At 39.6% G+C, this 24,263-nt stretch overlaps 1 protein-coding gene across 1 annotated transcript in view; it reads right to left on the bottom strand.

Moving 5' to 3' along the window:
* Positions 1 to 24,239, bottom strand: part of LOC132377909 (ADP-ribosylation factor-like protein 8B-A) — a 50,468-nt gene extending 26,229 nt beyond the window's left edge. Inside the window, exons 1-2 of the mRNA XM_059944376.1 lie at positions 23,978 to 24,239; positions 998 to 1,078 (exon numbers count right to left, since the gene is read on the bottom strand). Coding sequence (XP_059800359.1) covers positions 998 to 1,078; positions 23,978 to 24,100 — 204 coding nt within the window. The 5' untranslated portion in view covers positions 24,101 to 24,239. The remainder of the gene's footprint in view (positions 1 to 997; positions 1,079 to 23,977) is intronic.
* Between the last annotated feature and the right edge of the window lie 24 nt (positions 24,240 to 24,263).

Here is a 24,263-nt window from a genome sequence, read left to right on the forward strand (position 1 = left end):
AACTATTATGTAAGCTAGAGAAAAAAATAAGGCAATGAAAAGTTGTGTTGCACATGAGAGAGGTAGAAATACTCAATAACCATGTATTCTGCTACCCAAATGCATTTCACTTTAGATACCTAGAAGCATGCCTGAAATGAAATGATCTACTCCAACTAATTGAGACTGGTACAAGGCTCCAATCATCCAGCAACATTCTCATGATTTCACCATATTGTAAAGCAAGAAAGTAGGTTCATGTTTCCCCAAGGCATAACTACTCTTAACACTAAAAGTTATGGGTGTTACATAGAAGTTAAAATCTATTTTAAATGTATGTATAGCAGGGTAAAGTTGAAGTAATTTACATTAGAATCTGAACATTTTAAACTGATTTAACTTTTTTAGAACATAGTCTGAAATTAAAGTATAGAGCAAATTTTGACTTCAGCAACTCATTTCAGGAACCAACCTTTATATCTGAGCATGTATTGTAGATTAAATTTAAAACGCAGCCTTGGACAATAGCTTCCAGGAGCTGTAGATATCGGTTAATCGAAAACAAGATAATGCAGATTTTCATTCATTTTGGGTGTCTGGAGTGTGGATGCAAAGAAGGCGGTGTGAAAACATGTAATTCAAAGGAAACATTGTAACTATAGAATTGTCCTTTGATCTTTAACATACAAAGTGTCATGTAAAATTGGGTCGAACAGGACTCTTCCTCCAGAGAATGGCTCTTTTGGTTGAATAAAAGACTACTTTTATATCTACTAGCTGCGTCTCTCTGGTGTCTTTATCACGTGACAACAAATTTTATTACTCTGCAAAGGCCAAGCTTATAAATGCTTGGAAAGAAACCAACCTGAGCTGCACAAGTAATAACTTACACAATTTTGTTTTGAAATTTAAAATAAGTGAACAGCAGCACTGGACAAATTTATCAAATGTACATTCCAAATGCAAGTTGTTAAATGAATGTACTATTGTTCAATATGTTAACCATTTTAGTACATACCTTTATTGTAACATTGCCTTTAGTGACCTTTCTCATATTGAAGCCAACCGTCGGAATCATATCTTCACTGAACTGACCACACTGGAAATGAAAATTTAATAATCAAAATCATTTACCATGATCACACTAATCATTTCAAGCCTTTCTGAAAGAAATAGTAGAACTCATTGCAAAATGTTGTTTGTGATCAACAAATTAAAAATTAAATTCATAGGCATCAGCTAGGTTTAGCGGGGGAAGGCCTTAGTGCAGTCAACAATTCTCAATGAATTCAAATGTTCCCAGATAACTTTTGGTTACATTTTGAACAGGAATGATTAAAAATTACATCTGGGCTTAACATGATAAACCACACCCGATTATAATTCATTACAGGGGACCATTGCATTTGGGGGAGGGGGGCAGCAGAGGGTGTATTTGTAGGATACAGTTGTCTGTAACCAACGTACATACAAGCATCAGTTGGAAAAAAAGATCAACTTACTTAAATTTCCACATAAATTCCTTGAGTGTGAATCTTATTCCATACCTTAAACTTTTGCAAATTATAGGTAAAATTCTCTATAGACAAATATACATTAGCCAAACAGCCATAACATGAACATTTCCTATACATAAAAAATTGCAACACATCATTTCTGATCGATTAAATACTTTGTACTATTTACAATGCCAATAAAAAACTATTTCCTGCTTTGCCTTTCCAAAATGATAAACATACATTCCACTCTTCACAGTAAACAATCATTCTAAATTTTAAGCTCAAAAATCCGGAAATATGACTTTGAATGCCTTGATATACAAAAGGCACATAATGTGCTCAGAGTATAATTTGGAATAATAGAAAATTTTTTAAAGCCATGCTGAAGCCCATTGAATATAAATAAATTAAAGGTTTAGAATAATCTCTTCACTATTGATAAAGCTAATGTGAGCTTTGTGAAGTTCTGGATTTTTTTTTAAAAAGGCACTTTATTCTATAACTGCTCACAAAGCAATTTGCAATATACAGGAATAGACACGATAGAAAAATCATCATTTAGGATAGTGAACACCCAAGTGTAAATCAAGACCAATACTTCCAGAATTCCAAGTGACATCATGCACCCCTCTAGAAAAGGGTACAAATGATATCCAAATTAATCTCCTTTAAATTCTTTGAAATCTTTCATCAAATATGAGTTTGTTTCCTTTTGAACATTAAGATCAACCTCCTTTTCCTCTCTTTTCCTAAGTAACATACACAGAATGCTAGAGAAACTCAGTAGGTCAGGCTGCATCCATGGAAATAAATAAACAATCAACATATTGAGCTCTCCACAACCTAGACGAAACACAATGCCACTGTACTGTACTTGTAACCTTTCACGTTGCATCCTCTGCTCTCCCTAAAACAATCAAACAGATGAGATTAAATCTCCCTCAGTTCTTTTCCATTTCAGCTTGCTATCAATAAGATTCCAGAAGTACACTAGAGTTCAAAGTTGCAGCCATTATACAATGCAATGCTGGGAGGAAATGGTTACACTGAGGAATTTCAGTTCATGATACTCGAAAGGAGGAAGTTGCCAATTAAACTTAAATTTAGTCAACAGCGACTAAAAGACTAAGAAACTGAACAAAATTTGAAATTAAAATAGGAAAGGGCAAGCCAAAATAAATTGATGTGCAAAATTTGAAGATTAGACAAGAAGAGTGGAAGATTAATGAAAGCAAGTTTTACAAAAGTAGTGACTCCCAAATAGCATTAGTACTGGAATTGAAACTGGCACAAAATTGATAAAAAGTGCAGCTTATAAAAATGTGGAAGTCATACTCCATTGACAAAGTGGATGATCAGGAAATATTGGTCATAGAATGACATCAAATCCACAACTATCATCTGACTAGAAATTACAAGAAATAGATAAGTGATTTGAATACTGTGGCTAACACAAGAAAAAGAGAACAGATTACACATTTAACACTGCAAATAAAATTATTTGCATAGATACCTTTCAAGAATCACAACCAAATTTAGTTGAAACAGTGCAATATAGAACATAATACTACCAAACATTAGTGATTCTTGGTGTATACTCCTGTCAAAGAAAGGAGCACGTTCATTTGGTAGCACTGCCACACAAATCAGTTAGACAAGACAATGCCTAAAAGACACAGGTGGTCAGGGAAAAAATATCAAGCTCTAATGTTTCTTCTAGGACAGCATGGGCTACAGTAAAGACACTTAGAAGGGTGGAATTTTCCCTTTGGAGTACAGTTGAGGGAAGCTTGAACAAAAGGAGACAAAATGGCACAGTGAATTCTAATGACCTGGAATGTACTTCCTCAGAAGAGTGGTGGAATTCCCAGAACGATGGAATCTATACAACTTCTACAATCCAATATTCTGGGGACTTTAGTGGTGGTAAACTGGTGGACTTTCCAGACCACTAGATGTTTAAGTTTTACACTTTACTAAATATTACATACATTTTCCAGTGAATCCTGAGTGTTCAAGGGTGCACAGAAAACATGACCTGGTGGGGCAGATGTTGAACCATCTAGAATCTAGATTTTTAAAAAAACTAAATAATATGATTGTGGAGTATCAGAGCTTTTTGTAACCAAAATAAAAGGTTCCAAGGGATGAGAGAAAAAAAAGAGGCTCTCTAACGCAACCTCTCAAACCAGTCATGTCTTGACATGCAATGCTATGATTAAAATCTTTATAGTTAAAAAAATTAAATTATTGTTGAAAAATACAAATTTATGTCCACTGCAAATTTGCTTGGCTGTACATTGCAATTTTTATTGAAGTTTCCAGAGAAAAATCTTCATTCTTAATTTCTGACAGAATTCAATTTCCAAGCAGAAATATCCAATCCATAACTTCATAGCAGAAGCTTAAATGGCTGGCAGTTAAATAACATGCTCTCTGGAGGCTGGCTGGACTGGGTCTGTTTTCCTTACAGAGCAAAAAGTCATCTTAGAGTTGACGTAAGTATATAAAATGAAGGCATAGATAGTGTAGAGCGTCAGAATCTAATTCCCATGATATGGGTGTCCAGAACTAATGAGTATAGGTTTGAGGTGAGAGACAGGAGGTTTAAGGTGAGACACGGGAGGTTTGAAGGACATGCAATCTTAGAAAGGTGATTGGGAACTGGAATAAATTGTCAAAGATGGTGGTGGAAGCAGGAAAAGGAACTTGAATGAACACACTGAGGAAAATGGAATTAATAGAGGCGAGTAGAATTAGTATACCGCAGGTAAGATTATCACAAATAAATCAGTGTATCAGGATCTTTATGAATGCATCCCTCAACCAACATTAATGCACTGTCTCATCATTATACCTCTAAATGAGCTAGTTTTGCTTTGCTTGTGTGGTAACTGCACTCCCTGCATTTCAGTGATCTACAAAACATGTTAGGATGCCTGAAGTTGCGAAATATACCACAACAATGCAAGTCTGTCTTTTGTCATGGATCAGTGTTAAATAATGTTGTGCTACCTGAAAGTCAGTTATTCTACAAAAAGTATGTTTTCCTTAGCTCTCCAAACAAATGTCTTAAATGGGACAGAATCCACTAATTCCTCCAACCGGGTCCACATCCACAACCACAATTTATGATATAACGCCTATACAGTCAATCCTCCTCATCCGCAAGGGATTGGTTCCGGGACCCCTCGCGGGTACCAAAAACGCAGATGCTCAAGTCCCTTATTCAACCTGTCTCAATCCGGTGGACCTTAGGACCCAGCGGAACCCCAGACCTTATTTAACCCGTTTCAGTGCGGTGGTCCGATGCAGCTCTAAATCCGCAGTGTTTCTGTTCACAAAAATAATTATGATCACGATTGAAAATAAAGTGGAAATACTAAAGCGATCGGAAAGAGGTGAAACGCCATCGGTCATTGGAAAAGTGTTAGGCTACATTGGTCAATGTGCGGAAAAATTTTAAAGGATAAAGTGTAAAAGGCCCTGCCCCGATAAAAGCTACAATTATTACTAATCAATGCAGTGGTTTAGTTATTGGGTTTTGGGCTTTTGATCCTCCACATCAACCCAACACGGACGAAGAGCGCACTCGGGAGTGATTTGTCAATGGATCGAACCCTGGAACTTCCGTTCCTGAGCCCAGGAACATACATTCTTAAGCATTTTATATGCATAGAAAGGTAAAATATATACTATGTACTACGTCAAATGTTTGACTAACTGACGCTAAGTAATACCGGATGGACCTGTTCTGACTTAAGAGAACTTCCAATTTTTTTTTAAATCCGGATCCATGATAACCCATGCTCATCCTCCTGTATACTTTAAATCATCTCTAGGTTACTTACAATACCTAATACAATGTAAATGCTATGTAAAATAGTTATACTGCATTGTTTAGGGTATAATGACAAGAAAAAGTCTGTACATGCTCGAACAACAACTGCTGGAAGAGCACTTCCGGGTTTTCTCGATTCGCGGTTGGTTGAATTTACACATGCAGAACTCGCGGATAAGGAGGGCAGACTGTACGTATTTGGTACAAATAAAAACCATGCTTGAGGGCACAAAGTATACCGAACTCAGGGTAGAAACCCAGTAGTGGTAATACTTGATGCTATACAATAAACTGAGCCCACACACAAAACTAGTCTTAACTGAGAAAGTATCCAATTCTGAAAGTCAAATGCAATGCATTAAATGGATATGAAAACTTATTGCAAAAGTCTAAGCTAGAGCTGGTGCCTCAGTGCTAAAGACCGAGATTCAATCCTAACCTCCAGTGCTGTCCATGTGGAGTCTGCATGCTGTCTCTCTAAACACGTGGGTTTCCTCAAGGTGTTCTGGACCCCTTCCAGCATCTCACAGGTGTGGGGATCAGTTAGCCACTGTAAATTGTTCCGAGAATGTAAGCAATCAAATGTTTTATATTTAAATAATGCATTTTGAATAGTTAAATTATACATACTTGGTCCAAACCTGTAGAAGCATGTACAAGAGCTATACATCAACAAACACTTTTTTTTTATCTCTTTAGTGAAATAGAAAAACTCTGCCATAGACTGCCCCAAGCTCGGCTGTGAAAGGAAGAAATGGGCATGGGACTAGCAACCCCATCCCTTCAAACACCCCATCCGCGAGTAAGGAAGGATATATGATCAGCTACACCTGGGAACAACTTAAGACCACAAGTCTACAATATAGAAGCAGAATCAGGTCATTCAGCCCATCGAGTCAGCTCCACCATTCTATCATGGTGGATTTATTATCCCTCTCAACCCCATCCTACTGACTTCTCCCTGTAACCTTTGACACCCTAAGCAGGAAACTACCAACCTCCACTTTAAATATATTGAATGATTTGGCCTCCACAGCCATCCATGGCAGTTAATTCCACAGATTCACCACTGCCTGGCTAAAGAAATTCCTCATCCATTCTAAATGGACGTCCCTCATCTTTGCTAAAGCTGTACCCTCTGGTCATAGACTCACACACTATATAAAAAAAACATCCTCTCCATATCCACTCTATTGAGGCTTTTAAAAATAAGAGATCAATGAGATTCCATTCACATTCTGCTAAGCTCCAGCAGTACAGGCCCAGAGCCAACCTCTCCTCATACATTATCCATTCCGAGAATAATTCTTGTGATCCTCCACTGGATCCTCTTCAATGCTATTATATCCTTTCTTAGATAAGGGACCCTAAAACTGCTCATAAATACTCCAAGTCAGAGTTTCGGCCTGAAATGTCACCTGTACTTTTTCCATAGATGCTGCCTGGCCTTCTGAGTTTCTCCAGCATTCTATGTGCATTGCTCAAATTTCCAGCATCTGCTGATTTTCTCCTTTGTTCATCTACCTTACTACTTATAATGCGTGCATTCAAGTATAACACTTTCAGTCCTTTATTCATCACCCTTTTCGATTATGCCCCTATGTTACATTTCAACTCATCCCACTGACTGCAACTTTGCCCTGTCATCTGCCTGCCCTTCCTCACTGCACACTGCATTGACTTGTACATCAACTGATCCATCCTCAGCCCTATCACTCCTATTTCTCTACCAAATTAGCTTAAGCCATCCCCAACAGTGCTCGCAAACATGCCCACTGTGATATTAGTCTCCATCAGGCTCAAGTATAACCCATTCTTTTTGTACAGGTCATACCTTCCCCAGAAGAGATCCCAAGGATCCAGAAATCAGAATCCATGTACAACTTCCTCAGCCACTCATTTATCTGCACCATCGTCCTCTTCCTGCCCTGACCAGCACATGGGGCTGGGAGTAATCCATAGATTACTAACTTGAAGGTCCTGCTCTTCAGCCTCTTCCCCAATTCCTGTGTTCACTGCACAGGACCTCTTCCTCTTTTCTACTTGTCATTGGTGCCAACGTGCACCATAAACTCTGGCAGCTCGCCCTCCCTCTTGAGAATCTTCTGCAACCACTTTGAGACATCCCGGACCCTAGCACCTGGGAGGCAACACCACCCTGCCATCTCTTTCATGGTCATGGAATCTCATTTCCATCCTCCTATCGCTTTGCCTGACTTTACCCTTTCCTGCTGAGACTCAGAGTTGGACACAGTGGCACTGGCCTGGCGGCTGCTGCTGTAGCTTGATTGGATACCTCTGGGTGGGGGGATAACCCACGTCATGGCTTACTGCTGACAGAAATTGTCGCCAAGCAAACCCTGTGTACTCCCCTCAATTCTCCCGGTGGTCAGCCATCTACCATCTGAAGCCTGCACTCTCGGTGTGACCACCTCAGTAAAAGGTTTTCAGCCTCTGGATGATCCCGAGTACATCAGCTCCAGCTCCCTGACCTTGTCAATCAATAGCTACAGTTGGATGCACATCCTGTAGTCATCAAGGAGTCTGTTGGGTACCCTGAAATCCCACACCTCACAGGAGGAGGATTCCACTGCCTGCCTACACTTGATATGCCTCTAACTTCTCCAAGCTTAAGGTCTAGCCTGCACTTGTTCTCACCCCACCCTTTTGAGCCAAAGCCTGACCACCCAAAACTGTCCACTCCGCTTATACCTCACTTCTTTTTATTGACCACTACCATGTGCCTAAGGGATCCTTACAATTGCAGCCAGCCAAAAAGTTCTTAAAAAGCCTGGAGCTCTTTTTAAACCTTGATCATCCCCTCCAACCAACAACTTCTTGCAATGATTACAGCCCACTGATAGGGGAACCTGGTGAGCTGACAGCACCCTATATCCCAGTAGGGTGATGGGCTTAAGTAAGTTACAAAATAGAATCCTGCGTTTGATTTACTGATGACTGGCCTCCAATACCAATGAGGACTAACAGTAGAGACAAAAAGTTCAAGTCTGTTGCACAGGGAAGTTGCAAGACTGAAATAAGATTACATAACCTTCTAGCAAAACTGAGAAACTAAAGGGTCTACACTTAAATATTACTAAGTATTTCCTCTGATTGATAGTGCAGCTGCTTTTCTCTAGCTTTTATGGTTAGACTATCTTTAGAAACAAGGCAGAATCAGTGTATGAAGAATGGCTGAAAAGCCATTCAACATAGTATCACACTACTGCTTTCTCACCCACAGCCTTGGAAATGCTACTTCTAAGATGAATAAACTTTTCTTTCTAAAGAGATTATTAAATCTCAGAGTTTGAGATCATAGTTCACTGCTCAAATTCTTACCTCTAACCATCTAGATCTTGTGTTAAATATATGAACCTATGTCTCATACTATTAACCTTACCACCTATGGAAATATTTCCACATTTAAACCAAAATACTGTTCTTAAGATTTTATATAACACACTTTTAATTGTGTTGCTCATTAATTCATTATATGGATTTTTCATTATACTATCATGGTTTACACTCGATTTTGAAAACCATCTACGTAACTAAATTTGGGTGTTATATTACACAAATCTAAAAGACCTACCATGAGAAAAAATAGTTACAACCTGAGGAATGCTATTCTCCTGATAACCTTTTCATCTATTCTGTTCAAATTTCTTCAGAAAAGATTATTTTCCTCGAGACTACAAGGTTCACAAAGCATTACTGTCACAAGGTACAGCTACTTGAATATGTTTGCTATTTACATATAAGCATACATTGTGTATGTGGTACTCCTACCATGCAACAAGTAGGAGCACTAAGTTACTTGCATAGTGAATTCCAGTTAATTGGGCCATTAATAAATTGGGACAGCCACTTATTTGGGACAACTCAACGAAATTTAGACAAAATTTCTAGGATTCCCTTCGTTTTTTGGGACTCTATGCCGTTTAATTGGGACAGAAGACTATTGCTGAATAGTTTCTAACAGCATCAGATGCATGCATTTGCGTAGCTGTTAAGACACTATCTGTTAAGTTTTTCCAATCGTGTCAGTTGTTTGTATTCAAAAAGCAGTGAGTTTTCTCATTGATTATGGCGAGAAATAAGCAGCAAGACAACTCAGAACTGTTTTGCTTACTGTGGTTTCCAGCAATCAGGCTTGAAGATGGCAGAAATGGCTGGGAGTGAAAATTAAAACAAGATGGGAGAGTGGAATCTAATTGGATAAGGACTTCAGAGGTATATATACCACCAGATTAGACATGCCCAGGCACAATCTCTGATGAAGATGGCAAAGTTTGTCATCAAAACATTGGTTATAATCGATACCTGTACCTGGTTGGAAGCCTGAGAAGTTTGTCATATATGCCAGGAAAGCACTAGATCCTTTTTCAGATTAAATCAGCTTTCAAAGATGTCAGAATTATAGTAGACCATTTGGTTCATCTACTGAATTATTAACAAAGTGACAAATTGTACTCCTGACTGTGCTGTTAAGTGACACTCAACATAACTTGCTCGCCATTACCCAATTTTTGGTTTAGCCAGGGATGCTTTCACTAGACCTCATCACAGCTGAACAGGAATTAATAACCTGAATTAGAGTGGCATTCAACTGCAATGCAACATTTGACTGAGTGCAACATCACAAGAAGACCTAGTAAAAATTATTAATAAACATCAAGGGATTAATAATCCTGTCACTGGAGCTCAGCTATGTGCAAAGGAAAATCGTCACAGATGTTGATTAATAACCTTTGCCTATACCAAGAATGCAGAGCGTATCAGAGTTTCTCCCATCATCCTTGGAACTATACAGTAACTCCCAACCACCTTCACAAGGTCAACTGCCTTATTAACAATGACAGGCTTTCAAAACATGAATGACTGAGTGATGGCTTATGAGCTGCTGGTTAATCTTAGTTCTCCTTCCTTGTAATCTTGTAGATTTTCCTTTTTATACAACTTGCAGTTGGGAATTTAATATGTTTGTACTTTGCTTTGTCAGGTTGTTTTCATAAATACTTTTGAAAAACAGCTGATAGATGTTGGATGGTGTTTTCCTTTACTTGGTTTATGAACCAACATCCTTAATCTATTGTATGGAGTTCAACCAGCTGGAAAATGTCATAAAATGAAGAGTGAAACGGATAATCAAAGTCTATCAAAGTCTGCATTGAATAGCTCAGCTTAAAATCATTGATCTGTCACATTATTCCAGGGCAGCATTGATTTTTGTTAGCTGATTAAAGTGAATGCCTTGTCAATACAGATTTCTGAAGCAATTTTTTTAAAATAACATCTGGGGAAAAATTATTCTTATTCAACCCAGTAACCTAGCATGTTGTTGTCACAAAAAACTACAAAGAAAAGTTTCTATCATGTTTCTTTCTAAAAGGGAGTGTAATTTTGTTTTTTGCGGGCTTCTATTTACCCTTTTTGATTTGCATCACATTGTATGCTGCACCTGTGATTGCCCAAATTTTAATGAAAATAGTTAATCAAGTGTACAAGTCTCTGGTTTTAAACATTTGTGGATACATTTTGTTAGGTGGGGGGAATTCTGGGGACGTTTTCTTCTTCCACATCTAAAAGCTCTTTACGTTTAACTTTGTCTATCAATGCTTCCTTTGAGGAATCACAAACCTTGCCTGTAGTTTGAGGTTAGATTTGATAGTTTTTTATTGCAATTCTAATTTCCTGAAAGTGCCAATAATACCTTCTAAGCTGAACTAATGCGATATTTTACTGATTCAGTTTTCTGCTCATACCTTGAAATATCGTAACATGACAACTTTCAAAATCTTACTTTAAAATAAATTAAATAATGATCAACCTGTTTTTGTGAATTCCAGGAAAAAGAATAAATTTATTTAATTTTAAATACATTTTGAAGCTATTTAATTATTGTTTGTTTTTAACCATTTTAAAATGGTCAGCAAAGTCAACGTTGCTAATCCATTGTAACTGGGAAACAAGATTGTTCACAGCCGCAAGGGCTTAAGTAGAGAGGCAGAGGTAGATGGCAGTTTATTTCTCACTTCTCCTTTGTGTCTTTTGAGTAACGGAACATCTTAATGTTTTACACAAAATTGTTTCTCCAAACTCTTTGCTTGCAAAGCATTTACACAAAAGTATTCTGAAGCTGATGCAGGAGGTAGAAGTAGTGAAGACTACTGTCCTTATACTCAAAGTCTTTTACGTAGTAAGTCCATAAAACATGGACAGGCAGGTGAGGGTAAGATGCCAGAGTGGGGGAGAGAAGAGAGGGAAGAAAAATTTTACCATTTTATAAAGTAAATATTTAATATTCAAATATGTAAGAAAAATGTTTGTTGACTCCTCTTTCTACAGGATTGTATTATTCGAACAATTATTATGTTGCAATCAGATCCACTCTCAATCTCAATTCCAGCGTGTACAAGCCCAGTCTCTCTAACCTCTCTGCGTAAGACAGTCCAGACATTCCAGGAATTAACCTTGTGAATCTATGCTGCACTTCCTCGACATCCAGGATGTCCTTCCTTAACCCTGGAGACCAAAACTGTATACAATACTCCAGGTGTGGTCTCACTAGGGCCCTGTACAAATGCAAAAGGATTTCCTTGCTCTTGTACTCAATTCCCTTTGTAATAAAGGCCAACATTCCATTAGCCTTCTTCACTGCCTGCTGCACTTGTTCATTCACCTTCAGTGACTGATGAACAAGGGCTCCTAGACCTCTTTGTATTTCTCCCTTACCTAACTCTACACCATTCAGATAATAATCTGCCTTCCTGTTCTTACTCCCAAAGTGGATAACCTCACACTTATTCACATTAAACATTATCTGCCAAGTATCTGCCCACTCACCCAGCCTATCCAAGTCACCCTGAATTCTCCTAACATCCTCATCACGTCACACTGCCACCCAGCTTAGTATCATCAGCAAACTTGCTGATGTTATTCTCAATGCCTTCATCTAAATCGTTGATGTAAATCGTAAACAACTGTGGTCCCTATACTGAGCCCTGTGGCACCCCACTAGTCACCACCCGCCATTCCAAGAAACACCCATTCACCGTTACCCTTTGTTTTCAACCTGCCAACCAGTTTTCTATCCATGTCAATATCTTTCCCCCAATGCCATGAGCTCTACTTTTACCAACCAATCTCCTATGTGGGACCTTATCAAATGCCTTCTGAAAATCGAGGTACACTACAGCCACTGGATCTCCCTTGTCTAACTTCCTGGTTACATCCTCGAAAAACTCCAATAGATTAATCAAGCGTGATTTACCCTTGGTAAATCCACGCTGGCTTGACCCAATCCTATCACTGCTATCTAGATATGCCACTATTTCATCTTTAATAAGGGACTCTAGCATAAGGGACACTACTGATGTTAGGCTGACAGGACAATAGTTCTCTGTTTTCTCCCTCTCTCCTTTCTTAAAAAGTGGGATAACATTAGCCATTCTCCAACCCTCAGGAACTGATCCTGAATCTAAGGAACATTGGAAAATGATTACCAATGCATCCGCAATTTCCAGAGCCATCTCCTTTAGGATGTAGACCATCTGGACCTGGGGATTTGTCAGCCTTCAGTCCCATCAGTCTACTCATCACCATTTCCTTCCTAATGTCAATCTGTTTCATTTCCTCTGTTACCCTATGTCCTTGGGCCATCCATACATCTGGGAGATTGCTTGTGTCTTCCCTAGTGAAGACAGATCTAAAGTACTTATTAAATTCTTCTGCCATTTCTCTGTTTCATAAAACAATTTCACCCAATTCATTCTTCAAGGGCCCAAAATTGTTCTTAACTATCTTCTTTCTCTTCACATACCTAAAAAAGCTTTTGTTATCCTCTTTTATAGTCCTGGCTATCTTGCATTCGTACCTCATTCTTTCTCTCTGTATTGCCTTTTTAGTTAAGTTCTGTTGTTCCTTAAAAATTTCCCAATTATCCGTCCTCCCACTCACCTTAGCTCTGTCATACTTCCTTTTTTTTTTAAAATGCTATGCAATCTGACTTCCTTTGTCAACTACTGTGGCCCCTTTCCCCCCTTTGAATCTTTCCTTCTCCGGGGGATGAACTGATTTTGCACCTTGCGCATTATTCCCAAGAATACCTGCCACTGCTGTTCCACTGTCTTTTCTGCTAAGATATCCGTCCAGTTAACTTTGGCCAGCTCCTCCCTCATGGCTCCATAGTCTCCTTTGTTCAACTGCAACACCGACACCTCCGAGCTGCCCTTATCCTTCTCAAATTGCAGATAAAAATTTATCATATTATGGTCACTATCTCCTAATGGCTCCTTTACTTCAAGATCGCTTATCAAATCCTGTTCATTACACAACACTAAATCCAGAATAGCCTTGTCCCTGGTCAGCTCTCGTACAAGCTGTTCCAAGAATTCATCCCGTAGGCACTCTACAAACTCCCTATCCTGGGGTCCAGCACCAACCTGATTCTCCCAGTTCACCTGCAAGTTGAAATCCCCCATAACTACTGCGACATTACCTTTGCCACATGCCAATGTTAACTCCCGATTCAACTTGCACCCAATAACCATGCTACTGTTTGGTGGCCTGTAGACAACACCCATTAGGGTCTTTTTGCCCTTACTGTTCCTCAGTTCTATCCACAGACTCTACTTCTCCTGATCCTATGTCCTCCCCTTGCAAAGGACTGAATCTCATTCCTCACCAACAGGGCCACCTCACCCCCTCTGCCCACATTTCTGTCCCTACGATAGCACGTATACCCTTGTACATTCATTTCCCAGGTCTGATCTCCCTGCAGCCATGTCTCCATTATCCCAACAACATCATAGTTACCCATTTGCACCTGAGCTTCAAGCTCATCCGCCTTATTTCTGACACTTGTGCATTCAGATATAGAATTTTTAGCCCATTTCTCCTCTCTCTGATTAAGTTGAGGATGAATCAGAGGAATAGATAAAAGGCAAGTACGAGTCAGTGTAAAGCAAAGATACAAGAGACAACCTGTATTAGTACAGGTCAAGTATGGAGTCAACTAAATCTTAGCAGAGCGGTTATACAAAAAGGCAGAAGTCACCAAGCTTCCATCCTCACAGGCTTGAACATCTCAACAGAAAGCAGTACAAAAACAATAATTCCAATGGCTAGGAGAATTGTCCATTGGAAACCTGCAAAACAAAGATTTTTAAACCAACTTAAAGTAGCTCCAATCCACCTGGAAACTGTGTTTGATGCTGCAGAAGCTAAATATGCAACAGCTGGATAGGTCTTAGCTACCGTGTAAGCTACAGCATTAAGCCAGTCAGAGGCTTGGTGCGAGTCTGCACAAGAATCTTGTGAAAGAGGGTGCCTCACTTGTCTGATTGTATCATTTTAGTTACTCTTGGAAAGCACAGAGAAATATTCTTTCAGTTTGAATGATTTTTTTTTGGCCATTGCTGATGAATATCAAGTCCTTCTATAACATTCTATGTTGTATCCATCATAAATCATTCCTTAAAACTGAACTTGCATTTCTATCGAGATCAATATAGATTAAATTATCCAATGACTCCAAGAGTCATTTCCTCTATAAGCCTTAAAAAAATCCTCAGATAGTAGTTTGTCTAAATAACTTCTGTCATCAGAAGTGTTCACCTTTCGAGTGAACCAAAGGATCACATCAGTACTATGACAGTGAGCATTGTCAATGTGAGGGTGTAAAGGCAGTTTTACTGTAATACTTACTTTAAATTTTGAAAATTCTTTAGGGCTAAATCGGGATTTTTTTTCTCCGCCTTTTGATGATACCGTCACGTGACTGAATACAAAAGATGCAGCTTACACATATCCTTGCATGCAACATGAATGCTACACCTGCCCATTCGCCTCCTCTCTTCGCTCCATTCAGGGCCCCAAATAATCCTTCCAGGTGAGGCAACACTTCACCTATGAATCTGTTGGAGTAGTTTGTTGTATCTGGTGCCCCTGATGCAGCTTACTGTTCAGGTGAGTCCACATAAATTGGGGAACTGTTTTGACAAGCACCTCTGCTCTGTCTGCCAAAAGCAGAATCTCCTGGTGGCCAATCATTTTAATTCCTATCCCCATTCCTGTTCTGGCATGTCAGTCTATGGCCTCCTCTTTTGCCACGATGTGGTCACTCTCAAGGTGAAGGAACAACACTTCATATTCCATCCAGGCAGCCTCCAGCCTGATGCACTGACATCAATTTCTCCTTCTGGTAAAATTTTTCATCCCCCCCTCTTCTATTCCCCACTCTGGCCTCTTACCTCTTTCCCTCACCTGCCTATTACCTCCCCCCAATGCCCCTCCTACTGCCCTTCCTCTCATGATACATTCTTCTATCATATTCCTCCTTCTCCAGCCTATTTCCTACCCACCTGGATTCACCCATCACCTTCTAGCTAGACCTCCTTCCCCTCCCCCCACACCTTTTTATTCTGGCATCTTTGTCCTTCCTTTTCAGCCCTGAAGAAGGGTCTCAGCCCAAAATGTTGACTGTTTATTCATCTCCATAGGTCCTGCCTGACTTGCTGAGTTCCTCCAGCATTTTAGGTGTGTTGCTCTGGTTACCCTGCACCTGCAGAATCTCGTGTTTATGCTGCCTCTTGTAGTTTTTTTGGTGAATCTGTAATGCAGTTAAACCAAGACTCAAGCATCCTAAACAAAAGAACCCAGAAGGAAGTATATTATTCCATAAGCCTTTGACATTTTAGAAAATGATTTATATACAAGGATTTCAATCTTTCTACACCCATTATTTCTACACTTCAAATACAAAAATTTATATAATTTCTGACCCAGATTAATAAACTAAGTATTGAAATACATTTGCAATAACTTTACCTGTCAATATAAATGCTTCATTTAATCCTTCAAATTATCTAACCCTCCTTATAAATTGTCCTGTCAATCTTTGCATTCAGCAACAAGAAACCCTACTTCATTTTCCAGTTTCTTGGTCAAAAATGCCCAGTACAATAGAAACCAGCCACTTGGTATGGCTCACACATACCTATTTATTACTGAGCTATCAGGGAATCTTCACATTTATACCCATGATTTCTTTGCACATACATCACAATCCGCAGGTTCATCTTTCTACTTCAATTCTATATTTCAACCAGTGGCCAAGTTTTGCTGATAATGGCTCAGTCTCACTGCTGACAACTTGCTGTTTATTGGGCACATACTCTGGCAATGGTCAAGCAGAATATTCTGGAAGAGTTGCCACATCGCAAAAGGAAATATGAACAGGCACAAGACAAAAATTGCTGGAAGCATTCAGATCAGGTTGCAATGAAAAGACGCTGATCTGAGACGTTGATCTTGCTAGATATTATCAGATGTGCTGAATATATTTATTCTGTTACTTCAGATTGCAGTATTATCATTCTGGAAAGTAGGAACAGGATATTACACTCAGCCTCCAATATTCATTTTGCTTTTTCATTGATCACAGGTCTATTTAAGCACTCTAGTCTGTAGTCTTGGTTACTCTTACATTCAAAAAAGCCTCAGTCATGACAGTTTCAACTGTTACAACATTGACAACCCTTTGGAAGGAAGAAATGTTGAGATAGACACCCAAATAATACGTGAATCACTTTAAAGTGACCTGGTTCTAACTGTCCCTCTTCACTTGATTTCTTCAGAAGTAAAGGTTTTCACTAATTAGCCAAACAAGTTCCCAAATGCAGAGGATTACAAGTTTTGGTATAAGGGATTAAGAAATCAAAACATTTTAAATGGTCCGCTGCATTCATATTTGGAGTATTTAAAGCATTTGACTAATAGGTTGCTTAAAGTTGCAGGTAAGCATTTTAAAATTAATGTGAGATAACTTAGACAAACTTCTAGAATTTAGCACAAAGAAAATTGAAAGGATGACCAAAAGCAAAATGTTTAAAATTATTAATGTAGAAAAAAAAATCTAGATAAGTAACTTCAAAGGTTCAACCAGTTCAGTGTGGTTACAGAGATAAGGGGCTAGGCCGGGGGTCGGCAACCCACGGCTCCGGAGCCACATGTGGCTCTTTTACGTCTGTGCTGCGGCTCCCTGTTGCTTTGGGAAATAATTGGTTGTGGCGACCCTTTTCCTGGCACATCCGAACCGACTCACAATTAGATAGCCTACGGGGGTTTGCGAGCACAGAGCTTTGGAGCCTCTGCGCCATGGGGGGCCAGTTGAGGGAGGCTTAAAAGTGAGGCTGAAGATTTCGAATAATGTTTTTTCCTTCGACTGCAGTTACCAACTCAGTGTCGTAATTTTAGCGCTGCGTGTAGCACACCGCTACATGGTCAGTATTTAATTAAAATGTATTTTATGTTAGTTTGTTAGTTTTTGAAATGTAATTCTAAATTTGAAGATTATGGTGATCTTGTACAATCTAAATAAGACGTTGTGGTGACAAATTTCCAGACACATCCGAACCGGCTCACAATTAGCCAGCGTTCAGGCTAAAGGAGATAGCCTACGGGGGTTTGTGAGTACGTGTCTTTTGCAGCATCCGCGCCCATGGGGGGCGGGTTGAGGGAGGCTTAAAAGCAAGGCTATTTCGTTCGAATAAAGCTATCTTTGACTGCAGTTTACTGACTGCGTGTAGCACACCGCTACAACGTGTTTTTATCGCTGGCTGTCCAGAGGGAAGGTGCTGAAACGCTTTGTCGCGTGTCTGGAAGAAGTGAAAACTTTCCTGGGCAGCAAAGGGCCCACCTTTCCTGAGCTGGAACAGCCAGAGTGGCTGAAAAAGCTACACTTCATGGTAGACATGACAGCGCACCTGAACACGCTGAACACAGCTCTTCAGGGGTAAGGACGTACAGCCCTGCACATGTTGGAGGATGTTTTGGCATTCGAGCGCAAGTTGACGTTGCTTGCCAGAGATTTACAGAAAGGCACATTGTCTCACTTCCCCAATTTGAGAGAGTTCAAACAAGGTCACGACATGATAAATTCGGAGTATTTACATTCTGCAATCATCGCAATGCAAACATCGTTTGGGAAACGCTTCTGTGAGTTCAGAGAGGAAAAAAAACACATTATCCTTCCCGGTCACTCCCCTAAGCATCGATCCATCCCTACTGAATATGACTGCATTGTCAGGTGTGAGTCAACCTGAACAAGTATGATAAATATTTTAATTGCCTATTATTTTACATTTATTCATATGTTTTCATTGTTCAGTGAAATAGTCCTTTCATTTTTCAGGTTGACAGCTGGCTGACGTTATTTTTGGTTTGCTGCTGGCGGCAAATTTAAGTTTGGCGTTTTTCATAAATACAAGAAGGACTCAAATAGACGTTGAGTATTTTACTTAAAAGTAACCTTCAACCCAACGTCTTTTTTTCGGAGTTCAAAATGTTTTTGTTGCATGCAGAAATGTAATTTCGTTTTCTCTGCAGGAGTTCATCAATTTCATAAATGCAACACATTATAGTTTGTTTATACATAGCATAAAGGCAAAACAAAACGTTTTATGCAGTGTTATTTCATTTTAAATGTCAAACGGGTTTTGCGGCTCCCAGTGTTTTCTTTTCTATGGGAAACGGGTCCAAGTGGCTCTTTCAGTGGTAAAGGTTGCTGACCCCTGGGCTAGGCCATACCATGGTTTTTGCAAACTGAAATGAAGGGTACTAGATGAAACAGCAAAACGCAAGTTAGATCTAGTCACTCTTAAAAAAAAAATGTGCATGGTAGGTGGAAGATGGGAGGCCAATAGAAGAATATTACAACAGCACATCCTGAAGCTAATAAAGGCATTGTTCTGGCATGTTGTAGAATAGGGATTCAACTGATTAGTTACCATTTAGTCAGGCAAGACAACACTAAAATAGGTCAATTCTGTAGTGCCCCATAAACAGCACTACGCACAATTCAAATTTTGATCTAAGATCAAAATGAAAATAAACGAAATTTCATATAAACGAAATAATGGAACTGAAGTTTAAGCACAATTGCACTATTCAAATCATTTTTTTTAAACTTTTTAAACGACTAAGCAGTGCTTTACAAGTAAAATTCTTTTAGAATTCTTCATTTTAAAATGCTAATTCGGTATAAATTACATTTATACATCTATGGGTTTAATGTCAATCATCTAAGAATCATCCAAATTTAAAGAATTCAGTGAATAAACTAATTATCAATTTGCTTAAGTACTAATTTTAAAAAGTGCACCTGAAAAAAATCACCTGAAAGCTGCCTCAAATTAATCAGATGATCAATTGTGGGTGGGGTGGGCTTCTGGAATTTTAATTTGGTACAATACATCATGGCAACTCAATTTGCACTGAATCCAAGTTGAACTTGAAATTCTGCAAATTTTGGTTTAATTGATTTATGATTAATTGCTCTAGAAATTAAACAGAAGAGCCTAGCATTAACCTTGGGCTCTGCTAAATCCATTTGATATTTCCCAAAATGAACAGCCTAAAGTGGCTTGTCTGGTCCTAAAATATCAAACATTAACCTGAGTGAGATACTCAACCAAATCTCTTCCCAGTGAAATGTGCACTGCAAAAATCACCTAAGAGACCAGTACATAATTATTACATGGGGCAAAACAAAACCACTAAAATACAAACCTTACCTCACTTACACTGATGACACCAAGTAGCTTTCTTCAGCAACATTGGTAAAAATAAATTAGTTTAAATAGGGGATAACATTTGGCAAATGGCAGCCAGAAGATAAAGGGACATAAAGATAGAGATGTTAATTATGCACCCATTTTTTCTCCATTGCTCTGCTTTCTCACCACTTAGATGGCTTGAAAGGATAAACATGCTCGATGTTGCTTACATCACTGGGTAAAGCAAAAAAAAATTCTAGCATACAAATGGAATTATGCGAAGAAAAACTGTAAAGTGCCTATTTAGGCAGAGGTTCTGAGGAAATTGGGAAGAGAAGAACAATGGGACTGAGCACACATTTGAAACGCCTGCAATGCAAGATGACTGGGAAGAGTTCTATATTCCTATTAAACAACGGAAAGCAATGCTTGAAGTCAGCTGCAAATAGCTAGTGTATTTGGAAGGATACTACAATGACAACATACCTGTTTCCCTATGTTGCATAACCCAGTACAAATTCCAACTGTCATCATACAGATTGAAACCGCTGCAGAAACAGTTCTAATTTTTTTATAAAGTGTTGGAAATATAATTGCCTGAATTTACCATTACATACAATTATGGTTTTATTTAGAAAACAATGAAATTTAACATTTAATATCATTAATCCTGTAAGTCGAGAGTATTTCTTTGCTGTTCCACAAAGTCAACTTATGCATTGCTTGCTTCAATGAACTACACCAAAATCTTCACAAAAATTTATCAAATTCTTAGAACCATAATAAGATAGCTGCCTAGATACATCAAGGCAGCCTGAAATTCCAGAAGAATCAGATTCTCCAAATGTGAAGGTAACCAGCCAAAGCCACAACAACATTATTCAGAAGGCTGGGAATCTCTAGACATGACAGTTATCGCTAGGGAGAGCTGCAGATTTTCATGGCAGTATTTTACAACTCAAGATTAGCGGCGCTTTGGACATCAAATGGTGTGCTGTACGTGGAGTTTTCAAATGTTCTGCCATGATCTTGTTAGTACGGCTTTTTTTTTAATTAATTTACTGCAATTAAGACTTGACTGACAAGGTCAGAATTTATTGCCCACAAGAGTCTGAATAGAGCTTCTAGCATTTAGTCCCACCAATGAAGGAACACTACAACTTCCTTGTTAATGTGGCAGATGGGAGAATAGCATCTGAGAGAGCTCCCTCCTTAACTTCTGCTGTCCTGGTCCTGTTGTTCAGTACAGGCTACAGGATTCAGAGTGCTGCTAAAAAAGCCTCACAGTTACTGAACTGCATGTTGTAAACAGTGTATATTGTGCTAAATGCTGGCAATGGAGGAAATTAATGGTTAAGGTAGTGGATGAGGCACCAATTGAGCTGACTACTTCTTGTTAAACTTCATGGAGCTACACTTAATCAGATAAGCAGCATTCTACTTCATTCTCGACTTAAGTTCTGCAAAAAAAAACGGTAAGGTTAAACAGACTCAGGAAGTGAGGACATTCAGTCTCTGCCTTGTTCTGTAAGTACTTGTGCATACATCACTACTCCAGAAAGCTTCAAGTTAGTAGATGCAGTTGGTGGGAGACAAAGTGACATTAATGCCACTGAAAAACTACACACTGTCATAATGTGGACAGCAATTTCATAGCATTTCTGTGTGGCATGAATGGTATTTGGCACAGTCGCATATGTCTGAAGATTTCACAAGTCTTCTTGCATTGACCTACAGGACAGCATCACCATGAGCTGTTGAAAATCAAGAAGTATATCAAAGTCAATATTTCCATTAATATTAAAATAAAACATGGATGGAACATCTGAAGCCAGCTAGGCTAGAACACTGTTTCTTAGAATTCCTTCTGTCACATCTTGGGGCCAGACTGAGGATATTAGCGGACATCCACACCCTATAGATATTAGGGCAGGGGTTCCAAACCTTTTTCATGCCAGGGACCCCAAGTTGGGAATCCCTGTAGCCGAGAAATGTTTTCCAGCAAATGCTATTTCAATACCAAGGAAATTATAATCAACTCTCATATTCAGCTTTGACCCACGTTTGGTCTACTGCTGTAGGACAGGAGCACCATAGCAATAATTTAAGGACCTCTTGACAGCAGTGGGATACCATCCACCTTCTTGGTTAACTACTATGGCAGAGATTAACTAGTTTGGATTTGCTCATCTTGGAGGAGCTTGACAGAGGCACAGGAATTCTAGAACATGTTTCAAAATAGATTTTGTCAAGGTCAACCAGCTTGGTTGCATCCAGTACTCTCACCCTTCAGGCGGGGGTTACCACAATTTCTTTATGGCATGGACCGAGAGGTTCATGGACCCCAGTCTGGGGACCCCTGCTTTCAGGAAATGAAATCAGCTGACACCCAGCTTCTGTGATTTTGGAGGCCTCAGGAGGGGGATATTAACGGCTGATTGAAAATGACTTTGAAATACATAGCTGATGACTTGCACTCAGTAAGCAGTCAGCATGAGAATGGGGAAACTCATGGATAATTATTATGGTTTACTGCTACCTGCTTTTCACTGGTATGTATCACATTTTAGCTTCACCAGGTTTACAGGGTATTTTGTGCTACTCATCCTGTGCTACTGTTAAATTATTCTCCACTAAATCCAACAATGATCTGTCTGGCCTGCTGTCGCTGAATGCAAAATGTGGGTATAAAGCTGCATATCCAGTGGACTGTAATCTACAGATCTACAAGATCCAAACCTAACCAGTTTAAGATAATGTTAGTGCCATACCTCACGTTGAGTCAGTTCTTCAACATGAAGTCAGCATATGTAAGGACACTGCTGTTGTCACTGCTAAATATAACAGATGAATGCATCAGGCATCATGCTCTGTCAGTAAATGCCACAAAGCCACTCTGGCAGCTCGATCTTTTTCAACGTCTATGCGTCCAACAAGCACCTGGTCCTGGACATTAACCAACCCTGAGCATGTTCTCCTTCTCTGGTGCCCTGAAGTATTTCTTCCTAATAGCTTTCAGCAAATTCAGGGCCACGAGTATGCTCCATAGCACAAGATTTGCTTATCAATGCTTACCCTAGTGCTATGAGACCTCAAAGAGCCAGAGTCAACTTGAGGGCTCCAAAGGCCATTCCTTCCAAATGTATTGTTAATTTTAAACAGGTTTCACTACTAATTGGATTTCAGTTCCCGGTTTTACATTGTCTTGAGTTTTCAATTTCTGGTGAGCAAAGCTACATCTACATTATTGGCACTCTCGCATGCAAGGCTAGAAAAAGCATAACCACATCACCCAAATAATCTGTTCCTCACCACAACAGAAATGGGTAAAAATCTTTAAACTCAGATTCAGACACAAGTCTTGAGACCAATTGAGAATTCACTAACTGCTTGGACTGAGGCATTGGAGGATGACACATTGAGCCCAGGTAGAAAGAGTAACAAAGCAATCCACATAACAAGCTCAATTAACATTTCACAAGCTGCAGATACTGTAGCAAAAAATGTAAAGGGTCAATAAATTCAGAGAGCACAACAAAGCAATGGGAGCTTACACTACGGAGAATGACAAAGTTGCAGATGGAGGTAAGGGCATCCACTGGCAAGAATGGGGCTTGGTTACTAGGAGGCACTCCAGAACATGCAATCAAGATTAGAGTTAGAAGGAGAATGAATAGAATGATAAAGTTGGGTTTAGACAGTTGAAGACGTTCTCCAGAAAGAGAGGATTTTAAGGAAGAGCAGAGAGTAAGCATGGGAGAGGAAAGGAGTTTTTTAAATCCAGGGTTAGTGAAATGGGGAAAGAAGATATTGAGCTTAGTCCGGGAGAGGGGGAAATGTAGGGATTAAGAGGGCGGGGTCGTAGGAGACAAAGATTGAGCCAGTACTGGGGCACGAAGAGCGAGTCAGGTCGGAGGGGCGAAGATTGAACCAGGGTAAGAAATTTTGAGAAAGAGTGGAGAGGGGGATAGAGGAGCCTTGAGATGGAAGGTAAGGTGTTGAGGGCACTGCGGAGAGGGAGAAAGGGCTAGGGAATGGACGGCTGAATCTAAATGGGCTAAAGCGGAGGCCTGAGCGCCTTGGCCGGCCACACTCACCGCGATAACGTTGACGAAGGTGGTCTTGCCAGAGTACTGCAACCCTACTAGTGTCAGCTCCATCTCCTCCTTCCAGAACAACGACTTGATCCAGTCTAGCAACCGGTTGAAAAACGCCAACATCCTGCGTCAGGCGAGGGAGGGCGAACAGGAGGGAGAACGGGCCGCAGCCGAGAGCCAGGGACCGAGGGCTAGGGCCTCCACACCGACGACAAGCGGCTACTCGCAACACCGGAAGTGTTCACGAGTCAGATGATGGGGAACCAAGAGCGCTGGGATACTGGAG

Source organism: Hypanus sabinus, chromosome 19 (assembly GCF_030144855.1).
Source record: "Hypanus sabinus isolate sHypSab1 chromosome 19, sHypSab1.hap1, whole genome shotgun sequence".
Classification (NCBI taxonomy): Eukaryota; Metazoa; Chordata; class Chondrichthyes; order Myliobatiformes; family Dasyatidae; genus Hypanus; species Hypanus sabinus.